Raw genomic sequence first — 24,826 nt, forward strand, 5'->3', positions numbered from 1 at the left:
TATGCCAAGCAACAACTCTTCTTTCAATTGCTTCCTATATTTGGAGTGATGCTACTCTGCAGCATTATCTTCTTACTGAATTTCATAATCAGGAGGATATTATTTCAAGTATTTTCTATTTTATTTTATGCTAGATTTTCACTTAACGTTCTTTATCACTGTAGTAGACAAACTTCACATAGGTCATTATCTGCTCATTTATTATGAATTATGTGGTATGATCTTCTCTTAACTCCGAAGGGGGGGGGAGAAGATGGGACAGAACAAAGGAATAAAGCAAAAACACACACAAAAAGGGAAAAAACTAATTTGTACTGATCACATTAGGTCACATCACACACCAAATGAGTTCATCAGAAGCATCCATCTAATTCTTCCATCTTTGCCACAGTTTTCTCTACCTGAGAGACAGGTATTTCCTTCTTTACTGGAAAGTGCTGTCTACGAGTTACTGGTCATGGTGTCTGCTCCAGAATTTGCAGACATTCCAGCTTTGCAATGCATATAAGGAACAAGAAATTCAGTCCACAGAAAAATGCTGGTAAGGAGCAGAGTAGAAAGAAGAATTTTGATAGGTTTTTCATACTCTACATGTACGTGAGACTCATTATAGCTGAAACAAGAGGCCTTTGTGAGTTTTATATCAAGATGCATCACACTGCTACATTCCAGTCAGAAACAGCAGGACAGTGATTATCTAAAGGCAAGTCATTCTTCATCAAATGGACAAACCCAGATAAGAAAGATGGTATTACTTATGTTGCTGTGCAAAAGCTCTACTATCATTGAGGCTGCTATGAACACTCTTAAACTGAATAACAGGAGGATTCAATTTTCTGCCAAAGAGGATTGCAAGTACTTTGACAGGCTGCTGCCTTTTCATCTGTGGCACTTCAAGCTGCTGTAATAAATACATACATGCTGAAGAAAAAGTAGAGCCATAGATTATTTTCCATGCTAGATCTGTTTCCCTATTTCTGGTATGTGCATTCAGATTATCCTGCCCACCTAATTTTTCTGCATGCAGAATAACAAGATAAATTCTCAAACTGGTCTTAGAAGTGACAAATGGTGTCTGCAGCCATCCAACAATGTAATACTCTTTGGTATTTGTTGCATGTACCTCTTTGGAACAGAAATATTTCAGAAGAGAGTTTTTTAATGAATAGTTGTCCTGTATTCAGCAGTAGCAGTCATTTTCCTCCTTCTTAGTAGCTGGTGCACTGCTGTGGTTTTGACTTTCAGCCTGGGAACAGCGCTGACAACACCGATGTTTTTAGTTGCTGCTCAGTAATGTTTACGCTGACCAAGGACTTTGTGAGTCTCATGCTCTGCCAGGGAAGAGGGGAAGCCGGGAGGAAGCAGAGACAGGACACCTGACCCAAACTAACCAAAGAGGTATTCCATACCACAGCACGTCATGCCCGGTATATAAACTGGGGGCAGTTACTCAGAAGGGCTAGATCACTGTTCAGGGCGGGCTGGATATCGGTCAGCTGGTGGTGAGTGGTTGTATTCTCTTCCCTTGTTATTTCCCTTATTATTATTGGTGGCAGCAGCAGTGGTTTGTGTTATACCTTAGTTACTGGACTGTTCTTATCTCAACCCGTGGGAGTTACATTCTTTTGATTCTCCTCCCCATCCCACTGGGAGAGGGGGGAGGACGGGGGAGGAGTGTGCAAATGGATGAGTGGTTTCTGCGTTGCCGGCTGGGCTTAAACCACTACAAAAGTAAAATGAGAAGTATCTGTTCACTTATCACGGACGGTGTAAAATTATCTTGCCCTATCCCCCCAAAAAAAGGAAGCGGGGGCGGGGGGGAAGCAAATATTTATACTGAAACCACTAGGTTACAGATACTGTGGTATTTCATTTGAAATATTCAGTACATCAAAGACCCAGCTTGCAAGATGCAACAGGTAGCACTCCCAACATTAAATCAAGAGAGCTTCTCAAATAAAGAAGTCCCTGATGAATTAATTTCACCTGACCTCAGGAAAAAAAAAAAAAATAGCAGAAATAAATATTTCTGTACTGTTCTGAAGGAGAAAGAGCATCAAGGACAGGATTCTTAAGAGCTCATTGATATTCTGTCAACGATGGAAGGAAAAAACCCCACAAAATCTCATACTCTCTGCATCATGGGAACACAAATACTGACAGGGATGTAGATGCAAAATCCCACTACTTCATTCTCTGCTTTCTATCTTAAGAATTTCACATCTTAGCTCCCAGTTAAGTTGTTCTGACAGAGAATAACAAGACAGACACACAGATTCCATCACACTAAGGCAGGGGTCAGAGCGCTGCTAATTCCTTGGCAGGAAAGAGGATAGGCTGCTCTTATATGGCTACAAAAATTCACCGGCTTCCACGTATCCTAAACCTTGTTAAAGAACAACAGCACCTTCACAGACTCATTCATTGTCTCATGCATTGTCATTTGAGCCCCCAAACCACATCCCCTTATTATTTCACCATCCTAATAAATATCTTCATTTTGGTGTGTCAGGATAGAGGTTGAACCTTAATGGACATGCTGATATCTCACATTACATGTCAAAGGAGTTTTATAATCACCGCAGCTATGAAAACAGACAAATCTCTTGCCAAATCTTAACAGAGGGTGTTACGAATGGCAAACTGAGCCAGAACTGAGCATCAAACAAAATCAAGGAAAAGCACTTTATTTCACTGAAAGGCTTTTCATAGTGTGCTGAGCTTTCCCTCACCTGTGTCCTCACCATGTCTGCAAATAATGTCCATAAGCAGGTATTTTTCAACAGTTTTATATTCCCAGAGGTGACTACATTCTCCCAATTGCTAGACAAGCTAAACCAGTTTCAACCTCAGGCTTGTGGAGGAAAGCCATGTCTCTTCTGGAGTATAAAACCTGATGTACAGAGGCTGCAGCTAACCAGCAGGCACGACTTCAATGCAGGAAATATTTGCTCTCTTTCCTTTCCAAAGACATGACTGGTACTGAAGAAATGCACCATGACTACAGTAGTTTCAGAGTGTTTCTCACAAGTGTTAAACTGCAATTTGGAAGCAAGACTATATAGAATGTAGTCAACTAAAAGATCATAATCTTGAAGTTCGTGCTAACGATTAAGATGGTCAGCCACAAGTGTACTTCATGTTCCTTTGTATCATCCAGGTCTTGCTTAGATCTCAACCAAATTATTCAGGGATGCATAAGTATAAATTGCGTGGAAGCTAGTGATTCTTTATTTTCTGTTTTCCTAGTCTTTTTTTTCCATATTTTTAAAGTAAGAGATGACTCAGTTTGCTGGGGTTGCATGAATGGGTTGGTTATTTGGTTTGTATCATGCCATGGAAAAGACATTTGCTGAGGTTTGGAGCTGTGAATCCCAGAAAAAGATGGAGACAAAGCCTTGCTTCTGGTACAGTGTGTGGATTGCTCACGTATGATGGCAACAAACAGTAATAATGACAACACTGACAAATAATCGCCTTCCTCACATTAGAAACCTGTTTCTCTCCAATAAGTTAGCAGGTCAGGGGGGTTTTAGGCTATCATTGTTGCTCTTAAGTGCTGTTGGAACCATAAAGCACTCACTTGCTCTTTAACGTGCAGGTAGGGTATGACACGAAGGGAGATGGAAGAAGAGCAAAAACTCTTAAGAAGCATTCTTTATTAGAACAGTGAGAAAAACATATAGGCTATGGTTTACTGACAGGTGAACACATTTTTCAAAATGTTTCAAATAAAAACAAACAAATAAACCCCCAAAACAGCTCCCAGGAATACCCCAGCAAGTTATTCCAAAGATGGAAATTGTATATCTTCCTGTAGCACAAGCTGTTGTAGCAACAGCCACTGTAGGCCTCTATTGCCCAAATACCCACATCAGGATATTTGCAACAAACATGCCTTTTGATTCTGTTCAAGAGGAAAGAATTATGTGCAGTTGTAGACTTGCCAAAAATTCACAAGTGCACATATGGAGAACAATACTGTAAAGCCAATGCTTTTAAACAAAAAGCACCCTCCAATAAATAGAATGAGTTTTGTGGCTTGCCTTGTTCACATTGCCTGGGCTTCCCAAACTGAGTAAATTATAACTGTCCTATCTGAGTATTGAAATTATAGGTAAAAAGGAGCTTAAACGATCTAAGAACTCATGTCCTGTTGCTGCCCCATTTTCTGAAAAATCCAGACATTCAAAGCAAGTAAGCACCTAGTGCAAGAACAGAACAAACAAAAAACCAAACCCAAACCCCCAAACCCACCACCCCCAGAAGAAAGATTTTTGGCATGCATTGTGGCAGTGTACTTACCTTAATATACATACAATCTTTTTAATAGCACATTGGACGATATCCTTGGGAGAAAAACGTGTATCTCCAACAGCCACTTGTAACAACTGCTGTATCATGTCCAGGGGTTGACCATCTATACACATAGCAACTGCTTGGTCATGGATTTTTTCTTTCTCTGACCTGGACAAATCATATAAATAGCCATACTTCTGTAGTGTATCCTGTGAACAGATAATTTTTGAACATGAATCAGTATGCTCTTTATTTACAGGGCTGTTATCATTCATAGTCTTTCTATCAAGGTCTAACATATACTATGAAAAAGAAGATTGATGGATGTGAATTTACAAAAACCAGGCCAACAAAAACAAAGGTACAAACCTTTAATAAAATAGGACAGAAGATTGATGTCCATCACTGCTAGTTATGGTAACACTCAAAACGAACACTTGATCTGTAATCATTACCTGTTCACTGTTTTTCAAGTAAGTGATAAAACTATGAGTGAGTGTTTCCAGATGAGCAAGAGATTGCTGCAAGTGATTCAGAGCTTCTCCATAAGCAACAGATGGATTTTCAGCATCTTCCATATCATTCTCCAAAGTTTTTTTTCTTGATTTTTCAGAAAGATTGATGACTATCTTAATAGCCTTCTTAGTCACTTCTATCCTGGCTTCAACTGGCAGCTGAAAAAGATTACGTGATATTTAATCATTCATCAACTGTACAGTACCATCTGTATTACAGCAGTGCCTGGAGGTCACGATGCTCCACTATTCTACAGCACAGTATAAAATTAAATGAAATATTTTATGAGAAACAACATTATTTGTCATTTATTTAAAAATTATTAGTATTCCATTACTTTCTTCTGTTGTCTTTCCTTTGACTGATGTTGAATCTGGCTCATCTTAAACCATATGAAAATTATTTTTCCTACTAATATTTATTATTTTGTAGACTAGCACCCTATAATAATTTTTAATTCTGTATTCAGAGGTGTCAGGGGATCATTTTACTGGATTAACTGAGAATCCCAAATGCTGAAAATTAATTTAAGGTTAGTTTTATCAGGTTTAAATCACCTTTTAAAACATATCCCTAACACCATAATCATACACAAGTAACAACAGGAGGTCTACAACTTTTAAATCAACCTATTTAAAGCACAAGTTATACAAAACAGTGATTACAGTTACTACTTTGAAAGACCTGTACAAGTAGGTGTATCTAGCCTTTAAACAGAAATATGGAAGTCTAGTTTTTGGGGGGGGGTTTGGTTGGTTTTTTTGTTTTGTTTTGTTTGTTTGTTTTTAGTAGTTTTTTGCTTTGTTTTGTTTGGCTGTTGGTTTGTTTGTTGATTATTTTTTTTTTCTTACCTCTCTGCTTGTCATAGAGTTGGAATTTTTAAATGGAGTCATACATACACTGAATTAAGTTTTCTCCTACCTCTCCATCTAGCTTGAAAGGGTCATTCTATTCCAGTGCATCAGAATGGAATTTAAGACTTCAGAATGGAGCCTCCCAAGCTTCCAGAAACCAAGATTATGTTGGAAAAGGATAGAGATGGAAATACTCTTTATATAGACAGTATAACAGCGAACTGCTCTTAAGACAAGAAAGACACAGTTTCACCTAAGTCCAAAAGAAAGTCTGAAATACAATTTTAAAAATTCATGTATGATTTGTTAGTTTATAACCTCAGTTACAAACAGTTTAAAAGATACTTGCAATATACTTTCTAATGGGTAGGGGCCTCCCCTGCCTAAAGCCATCGCATTAAGTACTTGTAATATCAGATATCTTAGTTACTGGAATACCAGACAAAGACATACAATTTTAATCAAAAGGCATAAACAAAGAAATAGAACACAAATAGAAAAAAAAATCCCTAAAAAATCACAAAGATATAAGGTTTGCTCCTCGTTTTTCATGCTGTCGCTGCAAAGCACAGTAATAGTCTACTAGATTTTTAATGATAAAAGCAAAATGAGTGGACATTATTGTAAGAACTAAGCAAACTTGTCAGTATTAATAGGGTAAATACAAAGGATATTTTACCATTGAGTTCCAAATGCAACTCAGTTACATTGCCACCAAAAGTAATTAAATACGATTTTTTTACTTTGAACAAGGTCTCAATATCAGGATATGCTATAAGCAAAGAAAAGGCAATACTATTCACATCACATTAAAATTCAATGACGACAGATGGATTTACATATCCATTTTGTAAACATGATAAAAGATGAAACAGCTACATATTTCATTTCCCCCCTTCTACTGTACTATCTAATGTTCAAAATGCAATTAAGAGAGATGCAAAAGGCAAACAATTTAAGTATTCCATCTAACTGTTGTACCATAGAGAACTGTGAGAATACACTGCCGGTTTAGAAGTCATCATGCCATAAAAACATAGAGAATAAAGCATTACAAAGAAAAGAATACAGGTTCTTCCCAATACTATTTTAGTTATAAATTCATATCTGCATAGTGCCAAAATGAAGCACTACTGACATATCACTTCTCTAGTTATTTTATTCCAAAACATGAATGACTGTCCTCCATACTTCTAGTCAGCTTCAGTAATGAGATTTGGCATCATACCTCATGATAAAATAAAAAAAAAAAAAAAAAAATTAAAAGTAGCTTAGGGGCTGGTTCATTCTTCATTAGTGTGTGAAGCAAAGTTTCAGTTTTAAAAGCTTTTACAGTTTTGTTGGGTTTTTTGGGGTTTTGTTTGTTTTTTTTTTTTATTCTATAGGCTATAACATGTTATGAAAAATCTTAAAAAAAATGATGTTTTCTTTCATTTTCAAATCAAGGAACATCACATACTATTTCAGCCAAACAGATTTCACTCCTCAGGGTAAAAACTCATCTTAGACACCCACTTCCTTGAGAACATGTAAGTATTCATGATCAAGTACTGTACAAGTAATATTCACTTTCACATGAAGATGTTGACCCTGCCACTCTTATTCCCAGTACATTCAAATATGAGAAAATGGAAATAACTCCTTTTAATATGGAAATATTCCTTTTATTGCCACAGGAACCTGGAATGCCAGCAATGCTAAAGGGCAGAATGGTTGAGGTTAGAAGGGACATCTGGGAGACATCTAGTCCAAAGTCCCTGCTCAAATAGGGCCATCCACAGCAAGTTGCCTAGGACCATGTCCAAGTAGCTTTTGAGTATCTCCAATGTGGGAGACTGCACAACCTTTCTACATAACCTGTGCCAGTGATCAGCCACCCTCATAACAAAAAATGTTTCCTGATGTTCAGACGGAACAGTTTGGTTCAGTTCCCATCTCTGCCACTAAATCCCAGCTTTATATTTTCCACCAATCAAATGTCATGTAGCCCGAGCGAACCAGATATACTAGAACGGAAAGCATATTAAATTAATTAATTCAGAAGTGCGTTAAACAGTTATGGAATAACAAAAGCTGATTCACAATTCCTACAGTGGGAGAAGAAAAAGAAAGGCAAAAGCAAGAAAACTTGTGGGTCAAGATAAAGACAGTTTAATACATGAAGGGGAAAAAAATAACAAACCAAAACTATGTGATGCATACGCCACCTCCCACAAGCAGACCAATGCCCAGACACTCTCCAAGCAACCTTGGAACACACCCTCCAACCCTGTTTGTTGCTGCTGAGCATGACATTATATGCCATAGAAGGCACCTTTGGACAGCCAGTTCAGCTATCCTGGCTGTGGCCCCTCCCCAGTTTTTGCCTACCTGCAGCCTTCTCAAGGCTGGGGTGTTGAAAAAAAGAGAAAGCCCTGACACTGTGCAAGCAGTGCTCAGCAATAGGTAAAGCACTAGAGTGTTATCAACACTGATTTAGTCACAAATCCAAAGTACAGCCGCATAGAAGCTGCCATGTAGAAAGTTAATTCCATCCCTGCAAGATCCAGCACAGTTCGTCTGGAGATTAGTGTAAAGTTCTAATATATGTAAGGAACCAGTTTAAGAAAAGACATTACTCATGAAGTTTCCTATTATGCAGTCTCAAAGCAGATTTAATTAAAATAACTATTAATGGCACAGCACAAGAAAGTACCTGAAAACCTACTGATTTTAGAAAAAGAAGTACTGTCAATACCAAGGAAGAAAACAAAGTCAGACAAGACAAACCAACTGAACTGGAGAACAGTGATAAAATGTGATAAAAGAAGCTAAGTAATTCGGAAGGTAATATCTGAATGCAGTCATGCTATGCAAGAATACTATTAACACATTCCTTGTACATCTTCAGGCAATGTCATGCCCTGCCACTTTCCTTAGCATTTCATACAGCATTACAAAGTCAGTCAGCCAGACAAGATACTGAATCTCACTTTGAGTTGTTTGGGGTTTTTTTGGTGTGGTTTTTTTTTTTTAAAAAAAACTGAGTTTTTTATACAGTTCTTTAAAATTGCATTTAAAATAATTAGAATTGAAAGAGAAAACGGTGCAGGTGAATATCCAGTTGTAACAGGTCTCATTCTACACCCATTTGGTGTGTGGTCAAAATGTGGACACTGTATTCCTGCTTAAGCAAGAAGAAAACGGTCAAAAAGCATTACTGACTCAGAGAAATTAAAAGGTAACCTCTCAATTAAAAATACGAAGTTGCAAGCAAAGTTCTTCCTTTGTATCAGGAAGTTGGAAAAGAAACTATAAAGGATGGAACAGTAAACAAAAAATGTCATCAGCCATAGTTTGAATGAACATGGCCAAGCCTATGGAATGCTGCAAGGAAGAGCCCATGTAAGGGAAATTTCACCTTCTTTTTCTGTAGAGAAGACATAACAGGTGATATTGCTGCTTTTTATTCTACTTTAGCCATCTGAAGCTATAGTATTTTCTTCTTAATCAACATATTGTGGCCATCTCTATCTGTAATGTGTGTTCAACAATGAAAATACTGCAATTAAAGTAATTGTTTTCAGTTGTGGTTTTGTTTTTTGCCTTTGTCATGTTGGACCTTTTTTTCCAGAGTACTGCTAATCAACAATTATCAGGGCAATGACTCATAAGCTTTGAAACAGATGGTTCTTTGAAGACATTAACAACTATCTAGCACAATAAATAGAATGCTGGCAAGAAAGGAATAAAAAAAAAAAAAAATCTCCAAATTACCTAAAATACTTCACACACAAAGGGGAATAAATGTGAAATCATCAAGATAAAAATGCTGATATGATCATTACTATAAGAATCTATGAAGTCAGCATTATTTAAAAAAGTAAACAGATCTACTGGAATAAAAGATTTCAGACTCAAAATGTACACAAAAATATATACAGCAGTTCCACTGAATATTTGGAACGTCTCTTTTTAAGGGAGAAATCTGTTCCATACATGCAATTAGGCTATGCTTACCAGTATGGAAGTGGACTGAATTATTATTTACTAAGAAAAACTGGAACAGCTATTCAGAATTAAAAGCATTTTTGAGTATAAGTGCCACAAGCAGAAACCCTCTCACTGTTTGTAGCAATGAGCTGCCATGGTCCAAGTTATTCAGTGTATGAAAAGGGCACTGATGAAGAGTAAAGGATTTCACCTGTTTCATTTACAACAAATACAACAGAAACAGTGCATCAATCTCCACCTTCTTCAGCTGAAGATGGATGCCGATATACTGGATCCAAAGAAGAGTTGCGATAATGGAAGAACTGGAGGCAAAAAAAAGAAAACAAAACAACCACACACACACACAAAAGTTTAAGTAGCCTCTGCTGAATATCTGTGGAAGCAAACATTGATTACTACCTCTTTAGTATAGCAAGATATATTAACAGCAAGAATTTCAAGTAGTCACTAGCAGCGATCATACGTGAAGACAGTATCCCCTTCTCACTAGACAACAGCCGTTCCCTGGCTGCCACAGCCCAAGGTCAGGCAACTGAGATCTCAGGATGAGTGTCAAGTCTTTAATGATAAGCATGAAATGCTCAGTGTGATTATGGGATAAACAGGATCAAAGCACCTGAACAAGACAGTAGTTCTGCTGAACAGGCTTACGAGACAGCTGATGGAACTAGCGATAAAATGTGTTGGTCTAGCATGACAAGTAGATCAAAGCATAAATTTCGTGCTGACAATTTCACAGAATTTCAATGTAAATCTTTTGTACACCAATTCTGGTACAGATACAGGGTAGGTGGGTTCTAATATATTTCCAGTAGTATTGTGGGAACAGTACAACAATATCCAAAGAGGGAACAAATCTGAATTCACCTAATTGAATGCAGTGAATAAACACCTCTGGAACATGAGCACAATCCAGAACAGAGAAGATACAGACATAAAAATACCCCATCAAACAACTCCTCTTCATTGTCTTTTCATTTCAGAAGAAATTAGTGAAGATATCTCAAGATCTTTTAATAAGGAAATATCTAAGAAATCTAATCCCTTTTTTGTGCTTGGTGGTAGATACATAAGAAAGAATGGGCAAAACTTTATGTTAATAATATCCTGAGAAGTAGGTTTCACTGGTCAACAAGAAACTTCAGATCTGGTAATACATGGACATGAAAGCACATTATTTCAATCACAGGCTTTCAGCTAGATGGAGATTATGACAGTTTATAATTTATATTATTACAGTGCCTAGAAACCGTAAGCACTGGCCCAGAATGCTTCTTTGTGGAGCATCCTATTCAGAATGCAAAAGCCTGGTACAAAACACAAGTCTGTGGCACAATGAATTTTAGGACAAGCACAAGTAAAATAAACAGAACCACATGATATCTGTTGGACGGACAACAGAGCAGAGCATAAGCAATTCAGGAGGTTGCATTGATGATAATTTCCTTCTCCAAGTGAAAGAGAAGAGCAGGAGAGGTGCTATGCTGGATTTTGCTCTCATCAACAAGGAGCTGGTGGTGAGTAATGTGAAGTTCAAGGGCAGGCTTGGCTGCAGTGACCATGAAATGGTGGCATGAATGAATGGTGGCATTCAAGATCTTTAGGGCAGCAAGGAGGACACACACCCTGGGCTTCAGGTGAGCAGATCTAGGCCTTTTCAGGGCTTGTTAGAATACCATGGAATAAAGCCCTGAAGGGAAGACGGCCCAAGAAAGCTGATTAATATGAAAGGATCACCTCCTCCAAGCTCAGGAACAATGCTTCCTGACAAAGCAGAAGTCAGGCAAAAACACCAGCAGGCTTGCATAGATGAACAAGGACCTCCTCAACAAACTCCAGAATAAAAAGGAGGCCTTCAGAGGGTGGAAGCAAGGACAAGTAGCTTGGAAGGAATTCAGAGAAACTGTCCAAGCAGCAAGGGGTGAGGTTAGGAAAGCTAAAGTCCTAATAGATTAAAATCAGGCCAGGGATGCCAAGGGAAACAAAAAAAACTTCTATAGGTATATCAGTGATAAAAAGAAGACTAGGGAAAATGTGAACACTCTCCAGAAGGAGATGGGAGAACCGGTTACCCAGGATATGGAGAAGCCTGATTTTAAAAAAGGGAAAAAAGGAAGACACAGGGAACTACAGGCCACTCAGTTTCACTTTGGTGCCTGGCAAGATCATGCAGCAGGTCCTCCTGGAAGCTATGCTAAAGCAGATGGAAAATAAGGAGGTGACTGGTGACAACCAACATGGCTTCACTAAGGGCAAATCATGCCTGACAAATTTGGTGGCCTTCTACAACAGGTTTACAGCACTGGTGGATAAGGAAGGACTTATCTACCTGGACTTGTGCAAGACTGTCCCACATAACATCCTTGTCTTTAAACTGGAGAGGCATGAATTTGGTGGATGGACTGCTCTATGTATAAGGAATTGGCTGGGGGGTCACACTCAAAGAGTTGTTATTAACGTCTCAATGACCAAGTCAAAATCAGTGACAGGTGGTGTTCCTCAGGGGTTAGTACAGGGACAAGCGCTATTTTAACATCTTTGTCGGCAACATGGACAGTGCGATTGAGTGTACCCTCAGCAAGTTTCCAATGAAACCAAGCTGTGTGGTGCAGTTGACATGGTGCAGGGAAGGGATGCCATCCAAAAAGACCTTGACAGGTTTGAGAGGTGAGCCTGTGCAAATCTCATGAATCAATAAGGCCAAATGCAAGGTCCTGCATCTGGGTTAGGGCAATCCCAAGCACAACTACAGCCTGGACAGAGAATGGATTAAGAGCAGCCCTGAGGAAAAGGACTTGGGAGTGTTGGTTGATGAGAAACTCAACATGACACAGCAATGTGGGCTCGCAGCCCAGAAAGCCAATCAAATCCTGTGCTGCATCAAGAGTGACTAGCAGGTCGAGGAAGGGGATTCTCTCCCTCTACTTTGCTTTCCTGAGACCCCACCTGCAGTACTGCATTCAGTTCTAGGGCTCCCAACATAAGAAGGACATGGACCTGTTGGAACAATTCCAGAGGATGGACACAAAGATGATAAGGGGGCTGGAGCACCTCTATTATGAAGACAGGCTGAGAGAGCTGGGCTTGTTCAGCCTAAAGAAAAGGCTTCAGGGAGAACTTTAGAACAGCCTTCCAGTACCTAAAGGGGCCTACAAGAAAGCGGGAGAGCAACTTTTTACAACGGCACATAGTGACAGGACAAGGGGTAACGGCTTTAAAATGAGAGAGGGGAAATTTAGATCAGGCATTAGGAATAAATTCTTTACTGTGAGGGTGGTGAGACACTAGAACAGGTTGCCCAGAGAAGCTGTGGCTGTTCCATCCCTGGCAGTGTTCAAGGCCAGGTTGGACAGAGCTTTGAGCAACTCGGTCTAGACGAAGGTGTCCCTGCCCATGGCAGGGCGTTGGAACTAGATGAGCTTTAAGGTCTCTTCCAATCCAAACCTTTGTATGATTCTATGAAACACACAAGAAGAATGTCTTATTCTGTGCTGAAACAGAATACAGGGACCTTGGGGTTACATCAAAAACTGATCCACAAAGCTAATTCCTCTAACTGTATAAAACTTTGGGTTTTATACTAGAAGTCATAAAAAGAAGAGAGCCTCACCTGAGGCTTGAAATTCTTCACATATATCTGCTTACCTTTGTGACAGCTTTTGAAGAAAATGTAATTTCATCAATAAAAGTGACAATATCTTCTGGATTGAGTCTATCAAAGTACTTTGAACACATATCGTATGCATGTAGCCACTCATCCATGGTTTCTGGTATTTTTTTCATGAGATGGTGATCGCCATTCCAAAAAAGTTTCTGTAACCAGACAGCATAAACGGAGCTTGGTGCCAGCATGCTGCCATCTTTTTTGGGAATTTTGGGAGCCAGTTTGGAAATAGATAGGATATTTTGACTTGTAAGGACAGGCTCCAGTATTTCCAGAGGGTTTTCGTTTTCATCTGTTAGCTTTTTGTAATTGAGACCTGTTGACAGAAGGAGAAAGAGGGTAACAAAATAAAAGTTATTCACAGTTATATCTACGTGCAAAACAATCAGCACTAAACGAGAATCTACAGAACTAGAAAGACTCTATTGTATCTCCTTTACAAACATACGTACTGTCAGACTGGGGACAAAGTCAGGTTTGCATACAGGTAACACTGAGATTTTATGTTTTGATGTGTGTGAAATCTCTCAATCCCCTGCAACATATTTTAACATTACATATTGATACAAACTGAGGACAATCAAAGAAGCAAGAAGAGACATATAACATATAGAATAGTTCCACTATTATTTTTTTTTATATAAAATCTAGAAAACTTCATGCACCTGAAGATATAATCATTAATTAAAAAATGGGTATTCTGATCATGTAACAATTGGTACTTACTACCCATCTCAGCAAAAATGCAAGGTACTAACCACAAGTAAACTAAGTAAGGTTAACTAGAGACAGCAAATGTAGACCCATTTACATTAATTTATATGATACAAGTGTCCTGTTACTACTTTGGTTCCTACAGGAAGAAAACTCTTGCAAATTCTTCTACCAACAACAAAGTATTTCTAGCAACAACACTATTTTACTCTTTATGCATATAATTCCTAAAATAAGTGGCTTTTATTGCTATGCTTTTCTTCATATACTTAGCGCCTCTACAAATGCTTTGATGTTCCTTGACTACTACATATAAACTGTGCTGAACACTGACAATTTTAATTAGGGGTGTAATACAATAGATTTAATTTTTTTACCACACAAAGTGACTACTTTATGACTGATGAATGGTCCTAGCACTTTTAAAAAAAGAAAACAAACATTTTTTTAAGAAACATTTAAAATTAGCTTTGAAGGCAATGATTTCCTGATGGATTTTTGTCAAGCATTACAGAACTTGAGTGTTTAAACACATCAATAAGAACTGAAGGTAATCCCTCCTCCCCCAAAAAATTATTTTTTTCTTCCTGCAATACATGAATTCATATGCACAATCTCTACAAATTCTGCAGCAAAGTTAGCCTCTGATACATATGAGGTTCCCAATATATTGTGTAATTTAGACTTCTGAAAGATAATCTGTCTTAAATTCTTTAAGAATATTCATGTTAAACTTGCATTGTTAAAAATTATGCCTTAGGAGGTCTGCATTTCTTCTTTAAAAAATCTCTATGAACCACTGACAATAATTTTAACTTGCACCACCAACAGAAACCTGTTTTTAATATTTTTTTGCTTGCTGTGATAAACTCAACTTCCAGCAATACAAAGAGAAAGACTTTAGTCCTATAAAATAGGACTAATCTTCTAAATTACTTGCATTCATCTGATAGGCTCATTGAAAAGAATTACCTGGAGAGTATAGACTAGATGAGCGTAATTATGTCAGCACTCACATAAGAGAATAATAAACACAGCTATGAAGGAAAGAAACATGAACTCTCCTACCTGGTGCAACTGCTTTGAATTTTTTCAGGAGTCGGATGTGAGTTTCAGGTTTAACAGCATGCTTCACCACTTCTGAGCAACCACAGTTTTCAAAGAGTGTAAAATAATAAAGCAACCGCTGGTGATCTCTGCCTTCAATACTTGGATAAACATATTTAACCATGTGTTCATGTAATGTTTCAGGATTGGTTTTCAAAGTCTCAAACAGACCAAGACTTTGTGCTCTTTCTTCTATTTCCAGTGTCGCTAACCTGTGTTTAGAAATAATTTCAGCTTTAAAAGCCTGGACGTGATATGAAAGATTCTTCAGGAGACAGGAAAATACTTTCCTTTGGTTAAGGTACAACTTTGTAAGACATTTTGAAAGAGTAAATACTCATTCATAAATACTTAGTTGTTACTCTCCATAAACAAAATCTAAGGAGCTCTTGTGTTTCCTAATCTTGCTATCTGATGACCTGAACATACAGATTAAAGGTCATGAACACTGAAGTGGGGTCAAAAGCAGCATTTCAAATCTCTTAGGTACAGCTATATGCAAAAGTAGACATATATCCAGAGTATATGTACAGGAAGACTTAAAAAACCAAAAAATCCAACCAAAACCAACCAACCAAAACCCCACAAAAACCCAAAACCAAAAAAAAAAAAACCAAAAAAACAAAACCCCACAAACAAATAATAAAAACCAATCCAAAGCCCCACCAACCTTGTGATGAATGATGCAAGAAAATCCTACTCCCAGTTACAAGTTTTCCCAATCTATTATATTTTCTGTAGTCAATGAACACCTGGCATGCTTTGAGAAGATTGCCACTGAAAATCAGCTCTTGTCTACTAGTTAATCTATTTGACACTATTATTCATGCTTAGCATATTCCATTTGACAGTTTTATCAAGTTGCTTCTCAAACTGTCATCCCTGAAAGCTTATGAAAACATCAGCAAGCCTTGGGTTGACCTCAGCCAGTCTCACTGCTTCATGAAATCTTTTTTCCTGGCCCTTTTGAAAAGAATACTTTAGCTCTTTCACAGCATGAATTCAGACACTTCCAGCTGACTACATAAACGATAGCTGAATGCAACCACTTCTTTTTTTGCTCAGCTGAGAAAAATGGGTGCATATCAAGCAAGTCTCATCTTAAGTTTGAACCATTCTCAACTGAAAGTTTTACCCAAAATCTGAGGAAAGAAGTAACCTATAGGTAACAATCACCTGGACTCTCCCCAGAGTCCAATCAAATGTCATGTTAGGCAGTACATTTCATCTGGAAATCTGATGTCTTCTAATCCCATTTGATTTTTCTCTACCTCTAAAACTGATTAAATTAGAATTTCAAGATCAAGTTTTCCTGAGTATAAATATCACATGTAAGTTAGCTTTTCTCTTTGGTATCCAAGCAAAATATGTCTCAGTTTCATTCTTAAAGATGATTTTCTTACAGCATATACCACTAACACAACCTTCTCTCAGTTTAAAAATTATTCTCTGATTTCTGAGGGAGAATAAGTTGAGTTATTTTTACATCTAGAACCTCCCCCAGTTAAGTTGTTAACCTGTAAGCATTATTTTAATTCACTAAATTCTCATTATTTATGTTCTATTGTATTACTGGAAATAAGTACGATATTAATGGAAATAAAGCATCATTCATTCTTAATATCCCTTTGACATGATGTATTTCAAGAGTGTGATCTGAATATATTTTTCTGTCCATACCCAAAGTTCAAACTAAAGGCTAGATGGACATTAAATTACATGGACAGGATCTACAGAGGTTTGCTATGCGTTTTTGGGGTGGGAATGGTGGTGGGTCAGAAAGGTTCATTATGCTGTTCAGAAGGATTCTGGAATAACAGATTTTGTGACAGGAAATATAAAACTTCCTGCTGCTAAAACAGTAAAATGCATTTTATAGGTTTTTTTCACAGTAGAAGGTGATCAGATTCTTCAAAAGAAACAACTACAATTTCCACTGAATGTAAAAAAATGTTATCCTAAACATTTTTTCATCAGACTCAAATTCACAGCATAACAGAAAAATGTGATGTTTATTTGTTGTCAAGTAATCAAAGAAATCGTTAATACAAACTGTGTGATTCTTTTGACCTTCCCTCTATGTAAAGTAGCTTATAGAAATACTGCATATTTGGTTAAAGAGATTAAGTCTTGGAATAAACTTCTTTTCAGTTCGGAATGAAAGCATAACAAGGCATGCATTATTAATGCCATAATCCCAAGACTAAAATATACAGTAATGGCCGTATGCTGTCAATCAACTTTAAAATGAGATTATGATACAACAAAAACATGCTCAGCGGCATATTATCCTATTATATATCAATTTTCAAGCCTTCTTTGAATTTCATTAGGGAAAAGGTTGTTCATTTGTATGTCAGTGATTTCTGAATTCTATGAATACTAAGTCATGGAGGACAGGAACAAAGAAAATGGTAGACAACTTCTGCAAAATATCTTAGGCAATATTCTAGTCCCAGAGAAGTCAACTGGCTCTTTCACATTCACCCCAGTGTTGACAGGTTTATACCCTGACAGTCTATTTTGCTTAAAGCACTAAATAATTTAGCAGCAGCAAAATTTAGAGGGCATGACATCTCTGTTTTCTGGAGGAGGCAAAAGAAAAAAATCTCAATATGTTATTTCATGTTCTCAGATCACCAACATCTATGTCTTGGTTTTTATGCCTCATATTTTATAAAATGTTTTTAATGCTTTTTTTAATTACTGGTAAGAAAGGTACAAGTACTGTTGCAAGCTAAACCTGCTTTCACAATTTAAAATTTGAAACAAAACTAGACTAATTTGATCACATCTGTCAGAATGGAAAATAAGAGCCGTTGTATTACACAGGGGGCTCTACATCCCTGTCATCTCAATGCCCTATTCAGGCAAGTAGCTTAGCCTTTCATTGAATGGAGGTTTTCATGTTTCAGTGGGCAAAAAATACTTGTCTGACTGGCAAAATGTCAAATTAAAAAAAAAAAGTAAAAAAAAGTAAAAAAAAAAAGGCCTCAAACCAACTCTGTAAATGAAACAAAAAGCATCCCTCCCCTCATGCCCTCCACAAATTCTGGGTCTATTCTGCCATAATCTTGTAGGGTAGAAAAGTTCCCAAGAAATATTGTACATAACCCTGCTTCTACAAAAAACTGAAACTGAAATGAATAGATTAATAATGTGAATGGGAAGCTTCAATATATTTATTTCCTTTGCTATTATGTAGAAGAGAGACCAATAAATAACAACACTTAAAAAAAATAATTACATAAAAATCTATCGAGCTTCAGGACCTATTCCAAGGGACTGTAAAAATAACTAAAAGATAAGTTGCTACTGGAAAAGAGCATTTAGCATTCAAAGCCGTGGAAACCTAAACACTGAAAAGAATGTCCCAGGATACTCAGAACAGTAAGGCACATATGAACTTTTACCCTCTCTTGTACACTTGTTTTTGTGGCTGGCTATGAAAGCATCACATGGAAAAGAAAAATTACCAAACTACTACAACACAAGAAACATGAAAATACAAACCAAGGTCTAGCCCCTGTATACTTCACTTTCCCCTAGGTTAGCACATATTTCAGTGTATCAGAATAGTATGTGTATTTGCAGGGGAGAAAACATACCCACTGTCAGTGAACAAAAATTCCAGATGGGTCATATAAACTTCCCAAAGTGGAACCTTGTATCGTTGAGCCAAAGAAACAGCAATCTTGTAGACATTTTCTTCAAGTGTTCTTATGGAGGAGAGACATGAAAGAAAACAAAGAAAAGTTACATTAAGCCCCTAGAGACATGACATGAAAACAGGTATTTACATTAGAAAATTAATGATTTTTTTAATTTATTTTTTTTTTACATTTGATTATACTCAGTGCTTCATTTGGGGGAAAAGAACAAATAATAAATAAATCAAACTACAGAGATATTCCAAAGACAGGCACCTACTCCCCATACACCTTGGTTCTCAATGACAGCTTCTGTCTAACCTTCGTGCTAAAGCATAATCCTCAGTTTCCATTTCATTTCAAAGTGGTAAAGGATGCAATGTATGACAGTACTTATTCAATTAGCTGCAACACCTACAGAGTTTTAGCATCACTATCTAGGTCCTCAAAGCTTTTCTTAGAAGTTCACAGACAGAAACACAGACTAAAATAAGGTGTGAAGATGTCCAGCTATCCACTATAAGTGCCCTAGAAATATTTAAAAACATTTTTTCTGTTATTATATATCCCTTTAACAAAACAGTAGATGGAGAATCTGTTTAATGATCAAAGCCTTAACTTACCTTCATATTAATTTTTACTAAGCCACTGAAGTTAGTATGGTTGAAATAGACAGACACAGTTCCTGGTTTTAGGCTGGTATAGGAACAACACTATTAAGGCCCATGTTGGGTTTCTGAGGTTTGGTTTTGTTTTGGTTTTTGTTAGGTTTTTTTCTTCGTGATAATTCCAAGATAGTATCTATCTGTTGGTAATTACATCCTAATAGAACTGTCACGAACAACTTTTTAAAAACTGTATTTGATATGAGTAGTGCTAACCCTGTTGGTTTAGAATCTTCAATTTAAAAGTCTTGTGGGACTAAGGAAAAAAGCCTTACACAACATGAACTATGACAAAATACAGTTTCAACTGTCTGTAAATTAGTTTACAGAATTATAAAACTCAACTCCATAATCACGTTTAACATTTTCCTTATGTTCTTTCCATTGTTTTCTAAAATCCTGGAAGGTAGGGGCAGGCTTTGTGGAACAAAAGTAACTGTTAGCACATTTTCTACATCCATGTATGACTAGGTGGAAAGCAGAAAAAACCCCTACAGATTAGACAGCATATCCTCCTAGATTTTGTTTTTTGGGGGGTTTTGGGGTTTTTTTTGGTCATTTACAAATGTAGATCTGGGCTAAACAAGGCTTATAGCTACAGTCTGTCTTAGGTGAACAGCTGACACATCCGTGTACCTTGATTTTGATTTTTAGACATGCAATCCAACACACCATTACATTCCACTGTGATAGTTTCTACAGATATTGTAGAATTAAAATAAGATATATGATGCAGAGTAGAAAAGCAAAATGCCAAGAAAGAACATAATACTGAAAAATTTTCACAAACAGCTATGAGAATATCCTTTGCATGAGAGCAATTGCAATTGCTCTAATAGTGAAAAAAAAAAAAACAAACCCAACAAAAAACCACACACATAAAATAACGAAAGATCCACAACCTTCTTGTAATGACTTTCAGTTATGACAACCCCTGAAAAATATTGGGCACTTTATGCTGAGGAATACGTATGCAAAGAAAAGGAAGCAGAACACAAGCTTTAAAATTAAAAGAAACAAATATATTTTAAGGTAAATACAAGTATTTATTAAAATACATTTCAGAAGAAAAGAAGAAAAAGAAAAGAAAAAAAGAAAATCCCACTCTCTCTTGTATGTTCTGTTCCAATGGCCACGGCACCTTCCCTCTGATTTTCCAGCATGGCAAGGTTTTCTGTACCCAACCTCTTGGAACTGGACTTCAGTGGTAACAGAACACTTTTTAATCCACCAAACAATGCTGTACGTGTAAGAGGATGATGATCTGCAGTTTTTTAAAAATACTGAATAAGAGTCATCTAATCTTTTACAGGCAGATGCTCTACTCTATTTTTTGTCATTAAAAAGTACCATGACAACAGTACATTGTAAATTCCAGATTAGAAGCCACTAATACAGGCTGTCATTCAGTACATAAAAGCAGATCCTTTTTTAAGCAGGGATACACAACAGCAGATGCCAAATCACAACACATGAACTTACATTCTTTTGCATTTTCCAGAAACCATTTGATGTACTATCAGCAAGAAGATTACCAGTTGAAGTGAAGACTGATGTAAGACCTGCACAGCAAGTATGTCACTGGCTAATGGGAAAAGGTACACTGGAGATTATGAGGTTAAGAGCAGTAATCTGCAGGCTACTCCTCAACACTGATCTCAATACTTTCATTAATTAAAAAGTGTACAATATATTATTGTCCTTGTATCATCAATTCAGATACAGAGTATCTTGACCGAAGGAAACCATTATCTTTAGGAATGATCTAATAAACCTTTGCTTAAAAAACAACTTCTGAAATTAGCTGAGTGGTTCTAAAATGAACAATGGAGCTACTGGAGAAAGTCCAGTGAAGGGCTGCTAAGGTGATGAAAGGACTGGAGCATCTCTCCTATGAGGAAAGGCTGACAGAGATGGGACCGTTCAGCCTAGAGAAGAGAAGGCTTGAGGGGATCTCATGTATGTAAATTCCTGAAGGGAGGATGCAAAGAAGATGTAACCAAGCTTGCTTCAGTGTTGCCCAGTGACAGGACAAGAGACAATGGGCACAAACATGAGAGGTTCTGTCTGAGCATCAGGGAAGTGCTTTTGCACCATGAGGGTGACTGAGCCCTGACATAGGCTCCTCAAGGATGCTGGGCTTAAAGCACGACAGGAGTCTCCATCCTTGGAGATATTCAAAAGCCACCTGGACATGGTCCTTGGTAACTAGCTCTAGGTGTGGTCCCAATAAACTGGGGGATTGGGTAAAATTACCTCCAGAGGTCCCTTTCAACCTTAACCATTCTGTGACTCTCTGATTCAGTGAAAGAGGAAGATGATATGAATACTTCAGTTGAACAATTAACTCAGCCAATCATACAAATCAGGAATGGCTGTTGTGGACCTAGTGGGATACATTCCCCATAGCACTTTACGTATCTTACTAAAATCCTGTCTTTCTGTCTTAAAAGTGGCATGCAGTGGCAGCATAAAGCAATGGGGGTTTTAAGGAGATGATATTGTATAGATGAAGAACAAGAAGAAGCTATTTATTATCAAGATAACACTGATGAAACTTAAAGAAGTAGTTGTTACACAATGAAAACATGCCAAAAAGGCCATTACCTTGCAAATGACCTTTTAACTTTCTTTTCCACACCCCTTTTCATGCCCAGCCCTAACTGCCTGTCTCTGTGAGTCTGAGAACTCCCAGAGAAATTCCCACCTAAAGCTCCTGTGCAGGCAAGGTTTGGATGTACTTCCTCCGTGCTGTTGCACCAAGACTGGTGCAAAATTGAAGTCAGAAGCAGTTCTTGTGGATGGTTCTTAGCCACCTTGCCTGTGTGCTAGCACAAATTTCCAAAGTATCAAAAACTCTGCCAGTGCTGTAGCGTTCAGCTGGGATTTTGCAGACTTATCTTCAAGCTCACAGAAACAAACATCTGGCAGCTTAGAGCAATTTTATTTTTTTCCCCTGTCTTGTTCTCTAAAACCTCAGTTGTACCATACACATGCACGTGTTTGCTGTCTTCACCATCTTCTGTTGACATCAATCAGCTACAAACCACCACTGGATTCACTCGTAACAAGGGGAAATGAGATCCCCTTTTCCAGCAGCCTGTCCTCAAAAAATGTTTGTTTGTTTGTTTTTTTAAATCCAACTTGGAGGAGAAGTGAAATGAAGATTTAAGCCAAGAGCCTTTTGTTTCCTCTCATGTTTGAAGAGGAAAATAAGATGGAAGGCTATGGCTGTGTTGTTATGTTCTGCAGCAGGAATGCATCAGGCTGTGTCTACACTGGCAACAGAGCACAGCAGTATAATAAATGCAAGCACAATGGTTCAGAAGCTAAAGTCACTAATAAAAGCTGAAGTAGATTCAGTAGCTTTATACAGGACCTTCTAGTTTAGTCTTGTGGAAACAGAACTAGTCCATATGTACCAAAAGCATTTTGAAAACCCTATAAGCACAAGCTAAGTTATGAAATTCAGAGTGATCGATAATTGCACAATTTTTCTTAAAATCTAGAAAAAGTATTTCAGATTGATGACACAAGACAAGGAAGAAATTGGTATTAAATCATTAAACTCACCAGCAGTGAAGGGCTGAAGACCTCAGGGTGAGTGAAAAGAAACCAAACCAAAACAAACAAAAAGCCCCAAACAAACAAAACCCACCGAAAAGCTGGCCTCAAGTGAAAAAATCATTTTGAAACCTTATACACCGTAGTTGGCCTGAAACGACATGGGACTTCAACTGATTAATCAAGAATGCTCAGTCTTGCTCTAGTTTTCCTAATTCCTTTACAATCTACCCTATTCTGCCCAAATAAATTGTTAGCTGCTTGAGAGCTAACCTTGATTAAATCTGTGAGACACTCGGATCTTTAAATATCTGATAAATAATGCACAAGGTCTAATGACAATATACCAAATATGGAAGACAAAATTGACAACTATTTGTTAAGTGGTTTTAGGAAATTGCTCATTATAGCACAAAGCTGGTTTGTAAAAAAGACACCATCTCCTTCAGGTGTTTCTCCAGAAAACAGCACTTCATGGAAGATTAAAAACATGAAGCACATAATGATAATTCAAAAATAAGAAAAAAATATGCTACACAATTAGATTTAATCTGCACATTGTTTTCATTAGAAAACTCAGATTAAAAGTCAACTGAAAATATTAAAGCAAGGAAACTTAAGCTAAACAAGTAATTAATTATATCTTTGCAACTGTGCAATATGGAATTACTACTCTCATCCACATCCTATGAAGCCTTATTTTTACCAACCTTTTCATACTGTGTTTCAATCTCTGCTTGCTGTAAGGAACTTTCTCTTCATATTTACTTTATTTTTACAAAAGACTACCTAAAGGACTCTTGGATGATAATGCAAGTAAGCATGCTGCATCCAGACTAAACATTTGTAATAACAGAAGGATTTTTGTACTGTAGTTACTGTAGATAAATATCAAGACATTACATTCACCCAGTGACATTCTACCAAGATATGTGCTCAAAAAACAACATACACAAAACAGGTAACTCCAACAGAAACATTACAAGATGATTACAAACTGTTCTTATGAATGCAGCATCAAAATCTATGGAGGTACAGATTTTATAAATGCAAAGCAGCAGCTCACTGTTCAAAACATGAGTTTATACTATTATTCATATTCAGCATTTCATATAAATATTTTTTTACTAACAAATTTCTATTGGAATTGTAACTATGATTAGCTATAGAGGTATACTATAAACATCTAAATATTGCCTTCAAAAGCTTTATGCACAGAACTAGTTTAAAATTGGATTAAAAATCATAATAAAAGCTTCTTATTGCACAGAACAGTTCCACTGACAGTCTAGCAGCTATTCAACTGTGACTGTCTTCAAATCATATAAAGTTCAAGTATAACTATGACTTGTTCATAGCTTAAAGAACCTGCACACAGATGTTAATTAAACGTATCTTTGAAAATGAAAAGACAGTACCATCCTGTATATTTTTTTCTATTCTGGATTACTGAAAGGAGACAAAAGCATTCTAAATACCAGAATGTGTGCAGCAAAGGCTTCAGTACTTACAAATGACTACAGAGAGAAAAATCATATTCAGATGCTTTAACTAAATTAAGCAAAATACAGTTTATTAGCTTGCCTTTTTTTTTTTTAACTATAGTTCATTACAAACCTTGATAATTGGGCATACCCTCATATATTGCTAGGGCATGTTTACAGGAGATGACAGGAAGAGATTAGATCTCGATTTATGCTCTAATTGCATTCATCCCAGATTAACTTTAATATGAGCAGTTAATAAACACAGTTATTCCACAGTTATAGCTACAATAACTTAAAATTATTGATCCATTTA

The 24,826-nt window shown here is 37.1% G+C and overlaps 1 protein-coding gene across 1 annotated transcript in view; it reads right to left on the minus strand.

Annotated features, from left to right (window-relative positions):
* NBAS (NBAS subunit of NRZ tethering complex) overlaps window positions 1–24,826 on the minus strand; it is a 191,572-nt gene that overhangs the window by 53,377 nt on the left and 113,369 nt on the right. Inside the window, exons 42-46 of the mRNA XM_080615036.1 lie at window positions 18,756–18,866; window positions 15,109–15,359; window positions 13,308–13,642; window positions 4,755–4,973; window positions 4,306–4,508 (exon numbers count right to left, since the gene is read on the minus strand). Coding sequence (XP_080471162.1) covers window positions 4,306–4,508; window positions 4,755–4,973; window positions 13,308–13,642; window positions 15,109–15,359; window positions 18,756–18,866 — 1,119 coding nt within the window. The remainder of the gene's footprint in view (window positions 1–4,305; window positions 4,509–4,754; window positions 4,974–13,307; window positions 13,643–15,108; window positions 15,360–18,755; window positions 18,867–24,826) is intronic.

Source organism: Psittacula echo, assembly GCF_963264785.1.
Source record: "Psittacula echo genome assembly, chromosome: 4".
NCBI lineage: Eukaryota > Metazoa > Chordata > Aves > Psittaciformes > Psittacidae > Psittacula > Psittacula echo.